We start from the raw sequence: 17,295 nt of genomic DNA, 5'->3' as shown, positions 1-17,295 counted from the left end.
AGCAATGCCTACGCTTTGAAATCTACACACGGATATCCGTACTGTCGAATCCGTGCCTGTTTTTTTTACTCACGCACGAGTAAGGATGGTCCGTTTCGCGCGACAACGTGCCCCAGTCTGCAGGCAAAGTCGAGATGCGCTCTCTCAGGCTCGGGCGGAGAAAACGCTGGAAGAGACGGTCCTGTGAAGCCGGAGTGCAGGCGCGGGAAGTCGCCACGTCAGCTTAGCGCGCGCGTCTACGCATATGTATATCGGCGCCTTAGCCGAGTGTACTTCTCCACGAAACCTTCCAGACCGCGTACTCGCTCAGCGCTGTACTATTTGTCGTTCCCTGCCACATACTTTCCTTCAACCGCCCCGCTCTCTTGCATATAGAGCCTACAGCTTGGCGACATGGAGGCCCCGTGGACAAGGACAGGCGCGGAAGTGCTGCAGCACTATTCGGTGGACTCTGCGAAAGGTCTGACGTCGGAGGCAGCTGCGAAGCATGCTGAGCTTTACGGGAAGAACGGTACGTCGATCGCTCAGTACGTATATACCTTGAACTCACATGCAGCGACTGTCAGAGCTGCCTGAAGACCCACCAACGCCTCTGTGGGAGCTCATCCTCGAGCAGTTCAAGGACCAATTGGTGCTCATCCTCCTTGCGTCCGCGGTGGTGTCGTTTGTACTCGCGCTCTTCGAGGAATCTGATGGGTCAGCATGGTGGAGTGCGTTCGTTGAGCCTCTCGTTATCCTCCTCATCCTTGTCGCCAACGCGACTGTCGGTGTCATCCAGGAGACGAATGCGGAGAAGGCGATTGACGTCAGTGATTATACCGTTCGCGCGTGCGGGCCTCGTTGCTGACCCACTCCGCAGGCATTGAAGGAATACTCTCCAGACGAGGCGAAGGTCCTCCGAGATGGTTTGTGGACGCGCATTCACGCGACTGAGCTCGTCCCCGGCGACATCATTTCTATTGCGGTCGGAGACAAGATACCTGCGGACTGCCGGCTGCTCTCTGTAGCATCCACGAGCCTGCGCGTCGACCAGGCCATCCTCACGGGAGAGAGCACTAGCGTTGGCAAGTTTCTGGACGCGGTCTCGGACCCCAAGGCGGTTAAGCAGGACATGACAAACATGCTCTTCTCCGTAAGTAGCCGGTTACATGCTGTGCAAAAATGTCCCGCGTCTGATGTCCCAATAGGGCACTACAGTCGTCAATGGCAAGGGCACGGCTATCGTGGTATTCACTGGCGAGAAGACTGCTATTGGTGACATCCACAAGTCCATCACTTCGCAGATCAGCGAGAAGACGCCGTTAAAGCGCAAGCTCGACGACTTTGGTGACATGCTCGCGAAGGTTATCACCGTTATCTGCGTTCTTGTCTGGCTCGTCAACATTCGTCACTTCTGGGACCCAGCGCACCATGGTGCCCTCAAGGGTGCCGTGTACTACTTCAAGATCGCCGTCGCTCTGGCTGTTGCTGCTATTCCCGAGGGTCTCGCTGCTGTCATCACCGCTTGCCTTGCTCTCGGTACGAAGAAGATGGCTCAGAAGAACGCTATTGTTCGCAACCTGCCCAGTGTGGAGACTCTAGGTTGCACGAACGTCATCTGCTCAGACAAGACCGGTACGTTGACCACTAACCAGATGAGCGTGTCGAAGGTGCGTACTTACTCTGTTCTCTCTCGAACTCCACATCGACATCATGCCTGCAGTTCTCTGTGGTGGACATCTCCGGCACGCCTCGGGAGTTCCTCGTCGAGGGCACTACCTTCGCTCCAGAAGGGTCGGTTACCCCTGCTGATGACAAGTCATCCGCTGAAGTCCGTTCAGAGCCCTTGCTCCGCCTGGCTGAGATCAGCGCCATTTGTAACGACTCGAAGATCATCTACCATGCGGTGAGTTCAGGTGGTCTTATACTCCCTCTCTTGTATTGATCCGCCTGCAGGACAAGAACACCTACACAAATCTCGGCGAGCCTACCGAAGCCGCCCTGAAGGTCCTTGCGGAAAAGCTGCCTTGCCCCGACCCCGAGCTCGCGAAAAATCTGCCATACCTCTCTCCCTCCGTTCGCGCGAACGCTGTCAACGAGTACTACGAGCGCACGATTCCCCGCCTTTTGACCTTTGAGTTTTCCCGAGACCGTAAGATGATGTCCGTTCTCGCGCAGAAGAACGGCACCGGCATTCTGTACGCGAAGGGCGCCCCAGAGTCCATCCTCGAACGTTGCTCGTCCGTCCTCGTCAACGGCCGTGCCATCCCCCTCGTACCCCAGCTTCGTGACGCCCTCCTTCGCAGCACCATCGCCTACGGTAACCAGGGTCTCCGCACTCTTGCCCTCGCATACGCCGACAACCAGACCCTCGACCTCGCGAACTACAAGGCGGAGACGACTGCAGAATACTCTCGTTTCGAGAAGGACCTCACCTTTGTATCGCTCGTCGGCATGCTCGACCCGCCTCGCCCTGAGGTCCGTACGGCTGTCGCAAAGTGCCAGGCTGCAGGTATCCGCGTCATCTGTATCACCGGCGACAACAAGGGTACCGCAGAGACCATTTGCAGGCAGATTGGCATTTTCGGCGAACACGATGATCTCACGGGCAAGAGCTATACTGGTCGCGAACTCGATGAGCTCAGTCCTGACGAGAAGCTCAAGGCTGTCATGCGTGCCAGCCTTTTCAGCCGTACGGAGCCCACGCACAAGAGTCAGCTGGTCGACCTTCTCCAGAGCCAAGGTCTGGTGGTCGCGATGGTAAGCGTATATCTATCTACCCTTCAATCTTTTTGTTAAGTGATCAAACAGACCGGCGACGGAGTTAACGATGCACCCGCGCTCAAGAAGGCCGACATCGGTGTCGCAATGGGAAGTGGTACCGACGTCGCCAAACTGGCGGCTGACATGGTGCTCACGGACTCGAACTTCGCGACCATTGAGCAGGCTGTCGAGGAGGGTCGTCTGATCTACAACAACACCAAGCAATTCATCCGCTACCTCAGTACGTACTTTGTGATCATCTGTATATTCTTGCGATGCTGACCACATCAAACAGTCTCGTCGAACATCGGCGAGGTCGTCAGCATCTTCTTGACGGTGCTGCTTGGCATGCCCGAAGCGCTCATCCCGGTGCAACTGCTCTGGGTAAACTTGGTTACGGACAGCTTGCCCGCGACTGCTCTCGGGTTCAATCCACCAGACCACAGCATCATGCGTGTTCCTCCTCGGGACAGCCGTGAACCGATCGTTGGCAAGTGGCTCTTCTTCCGGTACATGGTCATCGGGACGTACGTTGGTGTTGCGACCGTCGCTGGATACGCGTGGTGGTTCATGTTCTACGCTGGTGGTCCTCAGATCTCTTTCTACCAGCTCGTACGTCCATCAGCACATTATCTTGTTCGTTGACTCACTCTCCACATACAGACCCACTTCCATCAGTGTTCGAGCCTGTTCTCGGACATCGGCTGCGAGATGTTCACCAATGAGATGTCACGACGTGCAACAACGATGTCCCTCTCCATCCTTGTCACCGTGGAGATGTTCAACGCAATGAACTCGCTCTCCGAGAACGAGAGCTTGCTCAAACTCCCTCTGTGGAAGAACCCCTTCCTTGTAGGCGCCATCGCACTCAGCATGGCGCTTCACGTTGCCATCTTGTATATCCCCTTCTTCACCGTGAGTCCATGTCCACTTGCGCTCTCCTTCGCGATTAGATTGCTAATTTATCCCGCGCAGACTCTCTTCGCCATCATGCCTCTTAACTGGACAGAGTGGCAAGCTGTACTATACCTCAGTGCGCCTGTGCTCCTCATTGATGAGGTGCTCAAACTCGTCACTGTGAGTGCCCCCATATCTTCTCTCTACGAGGCTCGCAGACTGAGACCTCATCGACAGGCGACATTTGTCTCCCCGCCATCAAAGATGAAGGTGGACTAGACATACCCTACTGACCCATATTTACATGATATAGGCATCTTTCGGGGACATTGTAATGACATGTAATGATTCCAGCGTAAGCGTAATACTAGAGTCTTTGAGCCTCTCCCGCTAGGCATCGCGCCGTATACTACTCAAGAAACAAGCTGCATAGGTGCCAATTTATTCGTACGTCGACTACATCCTACCTCGCAAAAGGATCGGAAACGTCGGGGCGTACACTGATGCGCGTTCCACAGGTTAAAGTACCCATACATAATGTACGGACTCGGGTCGGAAGACATTTGCTTGGGCTTGCCAATGTTGTGGCTCAACCCCCAGATTGCTAAGACAGCAAGGTACAGTCGGGGGAGCATATGAGACCCCACACCGGGTTGGCGGCCGGCTAATCGGGACCGAAGCACCCCACTTTGTGCGCTGCATACCATCGAGGCCTGGACCACGCCAAGGACCATGAAGTCTACTTACTGAACCATCTGCACTTTGTGGCCCTCTTCCGGAAAAGGAAAAAATATTAGTGTCAAATCTGGGGTACGCAAACTTCATAGCCGGCACAATGTTGGTGCGTCGTCCGTTCAGGCACGCCGGTCAATGAACACCGACGAGACAGATGCCGATGCCCCGCTATTCGTCGGTGAAACTTTGAAGTCTAACTGCAGGTAGCTCTACGAAGGGCACGGGGGAGGGCGCCATGCGCATATAAAAGGTCACTGTGTTCCCTTCCAGTTCCCCACGAGTCTCGTACTTCGCCCACCGTCGCTACACGCACTCAGTCTCTTCTCTGCTCGCTCGTACACCACCGGTCATTCCTCGTCATCCCACACAACTCTTGCCTTCACCATGTCTCGCTTCGCCGTCGTCGCATTCCTCTTCGCTCTCATCGTGGCCGTCATCGCCGCGCCTTCTGCTACTCCTGCGGGTATCGAGAAGCGGTCCCGCACCGGCCGTGTATGTCTCTCTGCCACTCGCCGTCTACATCATGGCTGATCATCTAATTCCTCCATCTAGGGCACTTGGTTCGAAGTCGGCCTCGGTGCCTGCGGAAAGACCAACAAGGACAGCGACAAGATCATTGCTATCTCCAGCAACATCTACCACGGCGGCAAGTACTGCGATAAGGTTAGCTTTTCTCTTGCTCGTCTTTCCTGATAAACGCTTACCGCTTTCTTGAGTAGAAGGTGAAGATCAAGAACACTGCGAACGGCAAGACCGCGACAGCCACCGTTCGTGACGAGTGCCCTAGCTGTGGCTCCAACGACATCGGTACGCAGCCGTCCCATTTTTTCGACTTGGACTATGCGGCTGACGTTCGTTATGCGCAGATATGAGCCCGTCTCTCTTCGAGGAGCTCGGGAGCCTCGATGAGGGTGTCCTCAAGGTCTCTTGGGACTTCAAATAGACGTCCCGATGAGAGCCTCACTCTTCCCCCCGACGGTCGCTTGCGATCCCGGGCGTCCATCCCCACCATCTACACACTCTTTTGCGTCCACGCACTCCCCGCCAGTAACCATGCTCCCTGGTCCCATAGTGGACCGGCAGTATGTGGGCCAAGCGCTCACTATTCCTTTTCAGATCGCCACCGGCTCATGGAATGAGTCTTCCCCTGTTGTCATATAGATGTATCATTGACAGCCACTACGAAAAGGGCCATCTCTCTGTAGCGTTAGCACACCATTGTACTCTGCTCTGCCACTCATGGTCCGTCCATTGCTCCTGCACCTGCCTGGCGTGGGTCAGTACTGTTACAACAATACGATCAACATGTTATACTTTGCGTTCTCGCTGTGTGAAAGATCGTTTTGTCATGATGGTCCACAAGGACGAATGACATGACTCGTAGACCAATTATTTTTTGGTGCTGACCGACTAGCACCAACATTGCCAAGGCGAACAAGTTTTTTCCGACCCTCAGCCATGTTTTGGTGTCATCCTGCCCCCATTGTCTCCGTATCATACTAAAGGAAGCGTAAGTCATCTGCCCCATGGCTGAGTTGGTTACAGCGTCCGACTGTTACAGTGCGAGAAACTGTGGAATCGGAAGGTCGTGAGTTCGAGCCTCACTGGGGCAGGTAATTTTGCTTTTCCTGCATTTGGGTAGTTTATTTCACCTGTGATCTTGAATTGATTGCAGCCAAGTGTTTTGGACATGTGTATGTTGAAGGACAGGCGAGGTGGACAAATATATGCCCACCCTCAAAATGGAAGTCTAAGCGCCCGCGTCACTAACTGCTAGACGCGAGAAACACCAACTTACGATCACAGATGCAGGCTAAAATCCAGCATCTTACGCGTTCAACGTTCAGTAGTTACTATCAGACTTAAGTACTCGTAGTCAGTCTCATCGGCACCTTGCAGATCGATCAGTGCTAGCTGCAGTACAACTTGCGGCAGAGCATTCGAACCGACGCCTACTTTCATCCCGATGCTGATCGGACGATGACAAGAGGTGCGCCTTGTGGTTTTCAGTCTTCTTCGATGCATGCTGGTGCATGCTCCGCAGCAAGCGGATAGTCTTGGAACCTGCTTTCTTGTGAGGAAGAAGGTTGAATCGAATCATAATGGACCCTCGGTACGGACGCTGCATTCCCGCAGGCCCGGTAAGCGATGAATATGCTCATCGCTTACGGATGAACGATTGTTGCTTTCTCTTTCTGTGCCCAATATAACCGATCAATTATGTAGGTCGTTGTCGAAGCACTACTTACCATGTTTGCGATCAAGTGACGGGATGAATGGAAGATGTGGGTCAACGCCGAGGCTTCCGTCATAACCGCCTCGTGAATTGTAGAGGATTGCAGATGTGCCCGGACACACTCTGGGATAATTCCTCGTGCATATGGGGCACGTCCGATAAGGACAATAATCGTGAACCTCGACCATAACTGCGCATAAACCCGCACTCAGGCTGTGTGAAGAGTGTCAGCGATCCGAGTACATACTACAGGGTTTCGTGCATACCATTCCGATCCGGGAGAGGATCCGCCCGTCCGCTTTGGATTCTAATTTCTCTGCCGACACTCGTGGAGTGGCGTGCCATCAGAATGCCAGAGGCGACGCCGACAAGTACTTACACAAGACATGCGAACCACATCATCGTTGCCGAAGTCATCATGGTACCCGCCAGTCCATCCAAAGCGTTCTTAGGGGTGTTTCAACCGCCTCGCTCGACCATGATGACACTCGGATGACACCTTACCTGGTAAGTAGACGTATACAAAGCTACCGATGGCGCGGATGAGTTGTCGACCCTTTGAACCCGAGATATGGTATCGTTGAGTGAACATATCTCGGACTGCTTAAGTACCTCTGGTGCATCATCAATACCTCCACCTCTTCCACCTACTTGAAGCCACTTTACGCTGAAATATCGAGAGACGAGGGTGACAACCGGAGGGTCCAGAGCCTCGACCGATGGTCAACCCGTCACTGTGTGTCTTGTGCCGCCGGTAATCAAGCAAAATCCCACTAGTGAGATTGCAGCCCAGATACGCCGCGCACCCACATCAATTGACAGCCCTTCTGCATTCTGGAACAACAGTCCGCTGCGAGCCGAGCTCTCTCCCAACGTTCGGTTCGAGCATACGCGTGCGCCTCATGCCTCATGCTTCAAATTCGCGACGGTGGAATGTTCCAATCAGCAGCAGAGTTGTCAGCGACTTGTCAGCAGCAGATACCTGGCTGATAACTCCTTACGCTGGCCCGGGCGACGAGAAGCGGCCTCCGAGAGGTATTGTCCGAAACCGGAAGAAGGCCTCGGGCTCTGTCCCGAGGCGTGAGGGGGTGTCGGTCGGTCCGCGTATGCGAGATGCTGACAGGATGAGTATTGGTGGCACCTTAGTGATATTACGGATACGTTGTGTAATGTAATGTATAACAAGACATGCAGATCCACGGCTCTCGGTGGGGGAAACGGTGGTGAGAGCGCGTACTGTACAGTATAAAGTGGCAAAATCACCTCCAAGGTCCCACGCAGGCCAGCAAAAAGAAGCACGGTGTATAGCCTCGCGCGGCCACGATGCACTAGGCATAATCTCGGGGCTGAAGGAAGCACATCTATCCCCGTACCCGGAATACGGCACACGGCATGACAGGCCTGTTGCCGATCAAACTTAGACGGCGTCTTCGCTCGCAGGGCCCTGCGAGGTGGTGGTGCGCCCATGGGGATGGGTAGCGTGCTCCTCGGGGGGCACAACGTCAAAGCCGCTGCGTCCCAGCTCGGAGGGGAGGGCGGCCGTATCGTCGAGGGCCTCCTCGGCCAGAAGCGTCTGCGTCTCGGCCTCCTCTTCCGTGGGCACAGCGGCGGCCCGCTCAGACGCGGGACGCAAGAAGCGCGGAGGGGCGACGAGGTGGTTAAAAAGGAACTGTGAGATGATGTCAGCATGCGCGAGATCCGAGAATTCTTCCATGCGATAGCGTGCGTACCGTGCCGTATCTGAGAGACGGCACCCAGTAAAATCAGTATGATGCGCGCAGGGTCGGGGAGAGCATGTGTAACACACTCACACGAGGAGCGCGAATCCGGCAACCTGGAGGAGGGAAATTGGCCACATAAGCACCTCCCAACCTAGGCCTAAGCTCACGATCCAGATGGTGAGAGTTCTGCACGTGTCAGTGAGGCTGCGAGCGGTGGCGCTCAGGTGGCGCGTCACGCTGAGACCGAAGAAGTTGAACAGGGAAATCGAAACCGCGATGACAAGACCGGAGTAGAGTACCGAGGGCGTGTCAATCATCTGGTGCCAACCGCGCGGAAGATCAAAGAAGGGTGAGACAGACGCGTAGCGCGCAAGGAGAGGCATCGCGAGGACGATGCTGAGCGCGCCGAAAAGACCTTCGAACCCAACAGCCACCAGCGGTGCTACAGAGTAGCGACCCATGATCTTCTCTATATGTCCCAGTGTGAGTGTAATAACGATGAACAGGGTCGCACATCATGAGAGTTGGATAGGAGACCGACCTTCAATGACGAACTGGGCGGCCGTGCTGTGCGCGCATCGGCGATGCGGACGTACCACGGGAGCAGAAGATGTCAGCAGACGAGTCAGAATGCATGAAGGGTCGCAGGGAAGAGCCTATATGAAAGTATGGAAGGGATACGCACAAGACTTGGGCAAAGAGAATGAAAAACACGCCTGCGGAACAAGGTCAGGTGATGGAGAAGCAGACTGCGCACAATGGAGGTTCGACTAACCGACGAGGACTTTGGTGACTTCAGGCTCTTCGATGGGTTCAGGGGGCGGAATCTCATCGAAAGTGCCCACGCTAGACTCCTTGACGGCGTCCTTGACCATAGAGCCGCTGAGGCCGACGAGAGAGACACCTGCCATGACGGTAATAAGGGATACCCATCTTTGGAACAAGAGTAAGCATCTTCTTTCGGGGCAGAATACGGCGGGCAGACGGCCGAGCTACACGCAGGACAATGGGTGGGAAGCGGATGAGGAAACTCAACTGGTAAAGCCAAAGACGCCTGCGGAGGAAGATGACGGAGAGGATGCCGACGAAGAGGACGAGGGCGCCTCGGGTCATCTGGTAAATTGAGACCGGGGTGTAGAGCAAACCGACATTCATCAACTGTATAGCCACATTGTGACGAGAGGGGGCAAACGCGCGGGAGATGAATGGGAGTGGATGTCATGAGAAGACGAAAACGGCCAAGGCCAGACGGAGGCGCACCGTAGTACCGGTGAGATCGCAAGCGGCCGGGAACCAGAGGAGGAGTAGCTTCCAGCCATGTAGGCGTGCTTGGGGGATCTCGGGCTTTGAGCCAGCGGCAGGCTCCTCTTCGGAGTCGGAGGGAAGGCGCAGTGGCTGAGTCTGATGCCTGGCGCGGGCCAAAGAGTAGATGACGGGAAGGAAGCCTGACGACAGACACGTGCAATGCGCGACGGTGAGCGCGGCGCATGCGCGCAGGCGGGCGAATGGACGTACAGAGCATCTCTCCGACTAGCGCGGACGGTTACGGCGGTCAGGGTGCATGCATGCAGGACACAGGAGGAGGGACGCACGGAACATCTGCAGGGTTTGCCAGACGGGTTGCTCGTAGAGGACACGGTGTGCGGGGTTCTTGTCATCGCAGTTCTCGACGCATTGCATGTCCTGCAGGGCGACATGTGAGGAGGGCCATCTGGTCGCTGCGGGGACGATACGACACGCACCTGCCACTTGCTCCAGAGCGAGTTGCTGGAGCCCTGGGGGAAATCAGCGTCAGCGGGTGGACACGAGGAGAAGGACGCGACGGACGGTGATGAGCATGCCGGCGATGAGGATGGGGACGTAGAGCGAGGACGGCATGGCGGGCGACGGGCGGTGGCGGACGGACGATGAGCGCAGGGTGAGCGTGGCTGTCAGCGCACAGCGGACGCAGCGACGGCGGGCGAGCGCGTGGCAGGGGCGTCTATGTGCGGATGCGGAAGGCGGCCCAAACGGGCAGTGATCGAGGAAATAATTAAATAATGGGGAAACGAGGAAGGAGATGGGGAATTCTATTCACTGGCTTCGCTGGATGTTGGTAGGATCACCCAATGTTCGCCTACTTATATCGTCTCCGGGGCCTTCGTCCCCCCCTCCCCCCTCCCCATGGTCCACCTCGTCCTCTCCACCACACGGGGCAACTCCGGGAACCGCTTCTTCCCCCACCAGGGCTACCTCGGCCTCACCCCCGTCCGCGTCGAAGGCGGTACGTTCCCCTCCCCCTCCTCCCCCGCTGTGTCTGACCTCCGACAGTCGTACGCACAAAACTTGACGAGGATCGCAGGCCCATTCCCGCAAAGTCCCTCTCCGTCTCCATCCGCTGCTACCAGTCGCGTCTCACGCGCTCCCGCTCCTTTCGCTCCACCCTCGTCGTAGACCACACCGATGTCCTCTGGGTCAAGCCGCCGGACAGAGAGTACTCGGACGTCGGAGAGCTCGAGTTCCCCTTCAAGATCACCCTCCCAAAACGCACACCCGGCTTTAGCACTGCAAATTACCAGGATTACCGTGTCTTCTGGCGTTTGGAAGCGAGTAAGTCATCACATTCTCTCCCCCGCTTGTCGCCCCCCATCTGCCATCTGCCACCATCACTCTATTCCAATCATCTTACCCGCCACCTTTCTTCTTTCAAGTCCTAGACCATGTGCCCATTCCCAGCGTCGGCTCCCGCATTGTCCGCTACTACGATCTCGCCCTCTTCCGCTACGACCTCCCTCCATCAACACACCCCACGCCGACGCTCTCTCCGTCGCAGCACGCCCTCCTCCATGAAACGAACAAGCCTCGCGCTCCCGTTGTTCGCTACACCGTGTCTGCACCCTCGCATCCGGTAGGGCCATCTGACATCATATATGCTACTCTCTTCCTCCAGCCCCAAGATCCTGGTGTTGGTATACGCAGCGCGACAGTCTCTGTTGAGCGACGGATCGAGCTCCATAACGCACCCGCAGCTCCCACACCACTTGTCACCGCAGGCATTAATCACGCTATGGCCGCTTCTCCTTCTCCTACAACGACCTTCTCACCTGCTTCCCCGACGCCTTCCTCTTATTCTGATGACGACGCGCGCACGCCGACCACTTCTCAATTCGCTTCGGGTTCTTTCGCTTCAGGCTCTCTGGCATATCCTCAGTCACCGTACGGTCCTCATCTTAGTCCCAGTCAGACAACCTTTGACTCCGTGGCCACCAACGTCAGCTATTCTTCGACGTTTCCCCTACTTTCACCATCGAGCCCTAACGGATCTTCTTTGCCCATTCCCATCCCTCGTGTCCCGTCACCTTCTCGTCCACCACCATCTCCCTCTTCTTCCTTATCCGTCTCGCCTCGTGGCCCTCCAGTGCCTTCCTCCGACGCTCCTCTGAGAGTCTTCGCCGTCTCGATTGTTTCCACAGAGGTCAACTCCTTCACTTGCGACTCTTCTGGGCTCTGGGTGAAGAGCGTCCCTTTACAGTGGCCCGAGAGCCGTGGAACCTCTCGATGGGCGATTGGAGAGACGATGTCCAGCGAATTCGCAACGGTGCGTTTCTTCATCCGGACGAAGCTTGTTGTCACGGGGCCCACCGGATCGGACACCGTCGAACTGGAACCGAAGGAGCTAACCATCGTTCCGACGAACGAATCGGATCGGAAGGTTGCTATGGAGAAGTGGTCTGAGCAGAAGGAGCTCGCACAGCGGAGCAAGTCCAAAAGCCCGTGGCGACGGCGCGGCGAGGACGGCTCTAGTGCGGACGGCGCTCCTGCGAAAGCGAGCGGACACGGGTTACCCTCGCCTCCGCAGACCCCAGCGCAATCTAGCGAGGGCGAGCACCGCAAGACGCATTCTGCGGGTAGCACCAAGCCGCGTAAGAAGGCGCCGCGGAGACCGCACACTTCTGCTGGCCCCCGGGACAAGTCCAACTTTACGTTCGCGGCGTCCGCGGATGCCGGCTTACGCTTCGATCGCGACCGAGGCGACCAGCTGTCAAGCCAGGAGTCGCGGTCCAGCGCGACGAGTTCGCACAGCTATGGCTCGTCGAAAGCGAAGTGTCGGGAATCGGGCCTTGGGGAAAGCATGCTCAACGCTGTGGACAAGGTCCGAGGCAAGTCGCGCGCTTGGGAGGGTGATGGGAAGCGGGAACGTGAACCCGCGGAGGACGACCAGGAGAGAAGAAGGGAAAGGCCCAAAACCACCGGCCTGGGACTGCAGTTCGGGCTCGAAGCTGAGCAGATACGCGCGTGGGAGGAGGAGCTCGCGCGCATAGAGCTGCAATCCAGACGGAGCAGCGCGGGCATGCTCGGCTTGCTAGGCATAACGCGCAAGCGGACCGGTGGATAGCGGCGCCCCGCTGTGGCTCCCTGCTAGCCCACCCTCTACACTAGGATACGCCGATCCGACAGCGCGCAGTGCGTACCAAATGTCATACGTCCCCGGCAACCCGCCGCGATCCCTTCGCGCTAGCTCAGATATTTCGGCCGTTGCTTCCCTGGCTTTCTTCCATTCGGCCGCCTTCTAGTGCGTGTTCCCTGGTGCCCGTTCAGCCAGGTTGTCCCCCCGTTGCTTTCATTTCGTTCTTCCGCTCTTCGTTTTATGTTGTCGTCGTACACGTCGGTTTCGTTTTTGCGCACGCTGCACATATTCACCGGTCTCCGTCTCTGTCTCCATCATCTGCATCATAGTCTTCGTTCGATTTTTGCACATGCATCTCGCTCCTGGCACGCACGCACGCACAACTCCATTTTGCACATACATGATACATTCACGATACCATAATAGCTCGCTCCTGTCGTCTATAATGTCCTTGCACGCTTTCTGTTTTCCAGCTCGTAGCTCGCACCGTCGCACCGCATCATAGCACTAGCTACCCCGCGCCCGTCCCGGTGCCACGGCCTCCAACTCTTCGGATTCCATGCACGCAGGGGCCCGTGGCGCGCGCGTGGAGTTGCATTCATCCTGTCCATCCGCCATCCGCCCATCCCTGTAGACTATCGATCGCACCCTAGTTCTCGCGAGCGTGTATGAATGTACGTAGGCCCTGCAGTTTGTCCACCCACCGTACACATGTATTCTATAGTAGCCCCTCGGTTGCAATGCCCGCAGACTAACTTATTCGTCTCACTTTATCCTCCCCCTTGCATGGTTCGGACACGCGTATGCACGACAGACATACCCTAATCATTATTCGTTGATTCCTCCATCCATACGTGTATGTCCCGACCGGAGACCCTTGCGACGCGGCGCGCTTCGCACGCCCGCCGGCAAGGCGAGCCGCGACGGTGGTCATGGCGGCGCCGGTGACGAGCATCCTCCCAACCCAGCCCATCACCGCGTCCCGAAGGCTTAGGAAGGCGCGAAGAAGCCTCCCGCGCATCGTGGATCGTGCATCTTGCCTCTTAGCTGAGCAGCAGTAGCAGCATGCATGCGCGATGGTGCAAATTTCCGGCCGTCGCCCGTCCCGATAAGACTTCTCGACCTGCGCTTCGCGTCATGGTCCATTGTTCGTCGCAACGTGTTGGGTGTTCTGGGCTTGTCTTGAGGTTCTTGTCCGCCCCAAGCCCGTACAGGGTTCGCGCGGATACACGAGGCCTGCGGTCTAGGGTCGGGCTCCTCGCATTGTGCTAATTTAGCAAGAGCCTGAGCTCAGATGGTGAGCCCACTTCAACTTCATGTACAAGTTTGTGGCTTTGGCTGAGCGACACTGACGGCAGTGGCTGCCTGCAGAGGAGGCTTGGCGCGGGACGCCCGGGACTAGCCCTGTTTGGGAGTGCTCGAGCTTCGAGCTTCGCGGAAACCTTCCGTTCGCGCGGGTCGGTCGTCTCTCTCGCGATCGCGATCGTTATCGGGCTCGAGGACGCCGGCGGCCTCGCATCCATCCACGCCTTGCTCAATTGTCATTGTCAACCTCCTTGCAACTTACAACATCTCACGCGCAGATGGACGAGATCATCCGTCGGTCGTTGGCGGCGAATGACATGGACATCTCTCCTTGGGCACGGTTTCGTCACTGGTGACAACTGACACGATGGCGCCGCGGCGGGTGCGGATGGAGCAACCCTCGTCGCCATGGCCCAGTCCCGTCATGAGCGCGTGTACGTTATTAATGGTGCGTGTCGGCGTTGATTGTATCATGAACCATGAAATGAAGAGTCGACCGACGAGTCTCGATGTGCTGGGAAGCCCCGGTGGCCTCTGAGCCCGAATCCAACGCGGGCGTCCGAGTACTCCCGTCGTTGGGGGACTACTCGTCAGAAGCCAGTCACGTTGCCCGTTGGACCCACTCGTGGGCCGTCGCTACTGCTGCCAAGCGGAGAGGTGCCCGCCTGAGGTGCATTCTTGGGGTGGAAGGAGACAGTAGTGCACCCGAACCGACCCAACGTCCTCATTTCGTCGATGTTGATGCGGGTGGGGCGCGCTCAGCGAACCTAAAAACAAAGTTCGCGCTTGCGAGACATGCAGCACAAGAACGCGAGGCTTCAGTGGTCTACTGACCAGCCAGTAGAACGCCGTGAGACCGTGGTTGTGGTCGAGAGCAGTCTCTGCGGTACCGGTGACGGATGATGGAGATGGGCGAGCGCGATGAGATGGCGCGCCGAGATGGGCTGTACTGTCTCGACGATCTCGCTGAGCCCTTGCCGCTCCACTCGGACACACTTACACTATGCACCCTTCACTGTCACAGTGCGCAGTGTTTGAGGTAGCGGACCGCCAGCACTGTTGAATGAGAGCCGGGGCTTAGCTTGAGGTAGCCTCAGGTATGTGACGAAAGCGGTACATAATCATTTGGAATGATCGTGGGCTGTTGGTGGCGTCGGGAAGGAGGAGCGCAAGGCAAGCTTCGAGGCGGCAATTCTCACACGACGTCGACAAGGTGAGGCGGCCCGGGTATCTTGTGACGTACATGTTAGACCGCTGCACCACTTGGCTTAGAGGTCCTTCACTCGAGGCTGGCGGCAGTAACAAGACTCGGTTCCCGCTGGCTTCGATAGGTCCCAGGCTGACAATGCAAATCCTACAGGAGATCAGCAAGGGATGAATACAAGCAGAACGACCACGGGAGAACTGCAGCCCCCAAGGGAAGGTTCAGGAAGGTGACCATCGTTTACGCTTCTTCCGACAAGGTCCGCCAACCCCAAACCTACTTGCCACATCCGGACATCGAGAGATCATCACACATCCCCGGTAGCCTCGTGCAGGGCATACCGTTCTCATACACATTGCTTGGCATCGGTAGGAATGCAGCGGGATAACTGCAGATAAGTGACTTACCTTGCAGAAAATGTACTTGAACGTTCGGCGAAACTGACAAGTGACAAGGCAGGCTAATAGTAACTTGTGCTCGCGGGCCGTCTTGATCTTCTTGCTCGGCTTGTCATCCTGTCAGGGCTGTGTACGCTGGTGATTGTGGTACGCATACTTCTCCGGTGTTTCTTGCCCGTTCTGACCACAGCTGACATACCGTGGTGCGCCCAGCCGCCGGGATGCATGTCTTCCTCGAGCACGTTTCTCCCCTTATCGGCTTCTATCTCGCAACAGCCTGCGCAGACGGCCGCAGCCGGGGCGCGCAAACACCCTTCCAGGTAGGTATGTGGGCGTGGATGCGTGTGGTAAGTGATCCGGGGTCGACGGACGTCCATCACTGACGTGCGGCTGCTACTCAGCAAGTACACAACGGCCGCCGTCCCAGGCCATATGTGGACGAACTTTCCCCGCTGCAACGCGCTCTTACGGCATGGCGGTCCCGAGCGGGGCCAGTCCAGCCCGGAGAAACAAGACAGACTTTACTTCCTTTTGCTTCTGGCCTCCCACATCGATATGGTGGGTGCTGAGCGCCGCCGCACGGTGTCTGTCATGACTTGAAGGCGAGCTTCTCGGAGACTGTCGTCCGTCTTCTCTGCCACGTGCCGCAGTACTGCGGTCGGCATATCCGCATCGAGCAGTGTGAAGAAGGCCGTATGGGAGGAGGTTAGAAGGTAGGAAGCCGGGTATATCACGGCAACGTTTTTCACTGATCAGCTGCGGCTGAGCGCAAGATACATAAATGTACGCTGTTATGCCGCCGGTTCGTCGCTTCTAGTTGGAGCTGCGCCTACAGATGCATGATGAGCAGGTGCGCGATCTGCAATTGAACCTAGGTTTATAATGATTCATGGCACGCAGCACGTAATCATAGGGTGCACGATCACGAGTCTATCTCGACCAATACACGGTCGAATAAAAGCCATGTTCTCGGGTTCCATGCAACCATGACTGAAGACGAGCAACAGCCGTCTACCCGCGTGACCCATACGGAGCACCGTCTGCACCGTGACGTGCACTAACCTACCGACCGTCCGTGCGACGTTTGCCCTCCGAAAGGTCGAGCGACGGAACCACGGAGACTCTGAAAGCCCGCGCTCGCCCAGGCGGGAAAAGGCCCGTCCAACCTCGCAAGAGCAGTGCAAAAGCTCCGCTGGGAAGCCCACGTCGGACCCAAAGTCTATCACCCGCGCGGGAGCCTTCGCCGGGGACCACGCGCCCTTCGCCCATACAGCGGCACGATTTTGGCTCGCACCACTCCTATCCGAGGGAGGGGATCTCGGGGAAGAAGCCTGCCACCGGGCCGCATGCGCGCCCACGTTTTCGAGACGAGGACTGGAATCGCGCGGCGAAGGCAGGAAGGGTGCACGAGAGAGTTAGGCGAGATGGCGGCGCAGAACCGCGGCTCTGCGGCGTGCCGCGAGTCTGCCTTCGTTTGTTCTTGCGTTCTTGGTTCGCAGTGGGTTCGTCCCGGGAGGGGAAGGTTGTCAAAAGCTTGGCGTATACGGGGATCCGGATAGGGCTCGCCAGTGAGGCCAGTGAGTCTGCATATCGGGCTTGGAGAGCCAGAGGTTGCATGCTGCCGGCGGGCGATTGATAACCTCTCATCAAGGGTAGCTCAGGGTTAGTGC

General features: G+C 57.0%; 5 protein-coding genes and 1 non-coding gene across 6 annotated transcripts; 5 read left to right on the top strand and 1 right to left on the bottom strand.

Moving 5' to 3' along the window:
• The first annotated feature begins 289 nt into the window (after positions 1–289).
• On the top strand, positions 290–4,031 carry L226DRAFT_608872 (calcium-transporting ATPase). The gene is made up of 11 exons (XM_067685979.1): positions 290–511; positions 567–805; positions 860–1,132; positions 1,188–1,649; positions 1,703–1,885; positions 1,936–2,739; positions 2,791–2,983; positions 3,038–3,354; positions 3,406–3,657; positions 3,718–3,819; positions 3,877–4,031. The coding sequence occupies exons 1-11, from the start codon at positions 394–396 to the stop codon at positions 3,916–3,918; spliced, it is 2,985 nt and encodes a 994-aa protein (XP_067540454.1). The 5' UTR covers positions 290–393; the 3' UTR covers positions 3,919–4,031.
• Positions 4,032–4,758: 727 nt separating this feature from the next.
• On the top strand, positions 4,759–5,317 carry L226DRAFT_566434 (uncharacterized protein; the record flags this gene model as incomplete). Its single annotated transcript, XM_067683914.1, has 4 exons — positions 4,759–4,866; positions 4,927–5,037; positions 5,094–5,181; positions 5,241–5,317. The coding sequence occupies 4 exons, from the start codon at positions 4,759–4,761 to the stop codon at positions 5,315–5,317; spliced, it is 384 nt and encodes a 127-aa protein (XP_067540453.1).
• A 577-nt stretch (positions 5,318–5,894) lies between these two features.
• Positions 5,895–5,987, top strand: L226DRAFT_t32. The gene has a single exon. It is a non-coding gene; the product is annotated as a tRNA-Asn (tRNA).
• A 1,735-nt stretch (positions 5,988–7,722) lies between these two features.
• Positions 7,723–10,413, bottom strand: L226DRAFT_530075 (uncharacterized protein). The gene is made up of 12 exons (XM_067679759.1): positions 10,159–10,413; positions 10,074–10,106; positions 9,924–10,014; positions 9,847–9,861; positions 9,592–9,776; positions 9,368–9,489; positions 9,107–9,264; positions 9,017–9,047; positions 8,873–8,898; positions 8,422–8,800; positions 8,341–8,350; positions 7,723–8,279 (listed from the first exon to the last, which is right to left on the bottom strand). Exons 1-12 carry the CDS (start codon positions 10,207–10,209, stop codon positions 8,028–8,030), a joined length of 1,353 nt encoding a protein of 450 aa, XP_067540452.1. The 5' UTR covers positions 10,210–10,413; the 3' UTR covers positions 7,723–8,027.
• Positions 10,414–10,494: 81 nt separating this feature from the next.
• On the top strand, positions 10,495–12,706 carry L226DRAFT_454697 (uncharacterized protein; the record flags this gene model as incomplete). Its single annotated transcript, XM_067675196.1, has 3 exons — positions 10,495–10,594; positions 10,642–10,920; positions 11,022–12,706. 3 exons carry the CDS (start codon positions 10,495–10,497, stop codon positions 12,704–12,706), a joined length of 2,064 nt encoding a protein of 687 aa, XP_067540451.1.
• Positions 12,707–15,700: 2,994 nt separating this feature from the next.
• L226DRAFT_184090 (uncharacterized protein) lies at positions 15,701–16,305 on the top strand. Its single transcript, XM_067672727.1, has 3 exons — positions 15,701–15,772; positions 15,839–15,945; positions 16,027–16,305. The coding sequence occupies exons 2-3, from the start codon at positions 15,851–15,853 to the stop codon at positions 16,223–16,225; spliced, it is 294 nt and encodes a 97-aa protein (XP_067540450.1). The 5' UTR covers positions 15,701–15,772; positions 15,839–15,850; the 3' UTR covers positions 16,226–16,305.
• Positions 16,306–17,295: the final 990 nt, after the last annotated feature.

Source organism: Lentinus tigrinus (assembly GCF_003813185.1).
Source record: "Lentinus tigrinus ALCF2SS1-7 unplaced genomic scaffold L226scaffold_3, whole genome shotgun sequence".
Taxonomy (NCBI): domain Eukaryota; kingdom Fungi; phylum Basidiomycota; class Agaricomycetes; order Polyporales; family Polyporaceae; genus Lentinus; species Lentinus tigrinus.
The sequence above is the reverse complement of the archived record's forward strand: the minus strand, read 5'-3'. Positions and strand labels throughout refer to the sequence as shown.

Bases quoted from the DNA above. Each gene is read 5' to 3' on its own strand.
- L226DRAFT_184090 (XM_067672727.1), top strand. From the start codon at position 15,851: ATGTCTTCCTCGAGCACGTTTCTCCCCTTATCGGCTTCTATCTCGCAA. The intron at 15,946-16,026 runs GTAGGTATGTGG...GCTGCTACTCAG, and splicing joins GCGCGCAAACACCCTTCCAG to CAAGTACACAACGGCCGCCG.
- L226DRAFT_608872 (XM_067685979.1), top strand. From the start codon at position 394: ATGGAGGCCCCGTGGACAAGGACAGGCGCGGAAGTGCTGCAGCACTAT. The intron at 2,740-2,790 runs GTAAGCGTATAT...GTGATCAAACAG, and splicing joins AAGGTCTGGTGGTCGCGATG to ACCGGCGACGGAGTTAACGA. The intron at 3,658-3,717 runs GTGAGTCCATGT...TATCCCGCGCAG, and splicing joins TGTATATCCCCTTCTTCACC to ACTCTCTTCGCCATCATGCC.
- L226DRAFT_530075 (XM_067679759.1), bottom strand. From the start codon at position 10,209: ATGCCGTCCTCGCTCTACGTCCCCATCCTCATCGCCGGCATGCTCATC. The intron at 10,015-10,073 runs GTGCGTGTCGTA...GTCGCCCTGCAG, and splicing joins CGCTCTGGAGCAAGTGGCAG to GACATGCAATGCGTCGAGAA. The intron at 9,265-9,367 runs GTTGAGTTTCCT...CTTGTTCCAAAG, and splicing joins AGGCGTCTTTGGCTTTACCA to ATGGGTATCCCTTATTACCG.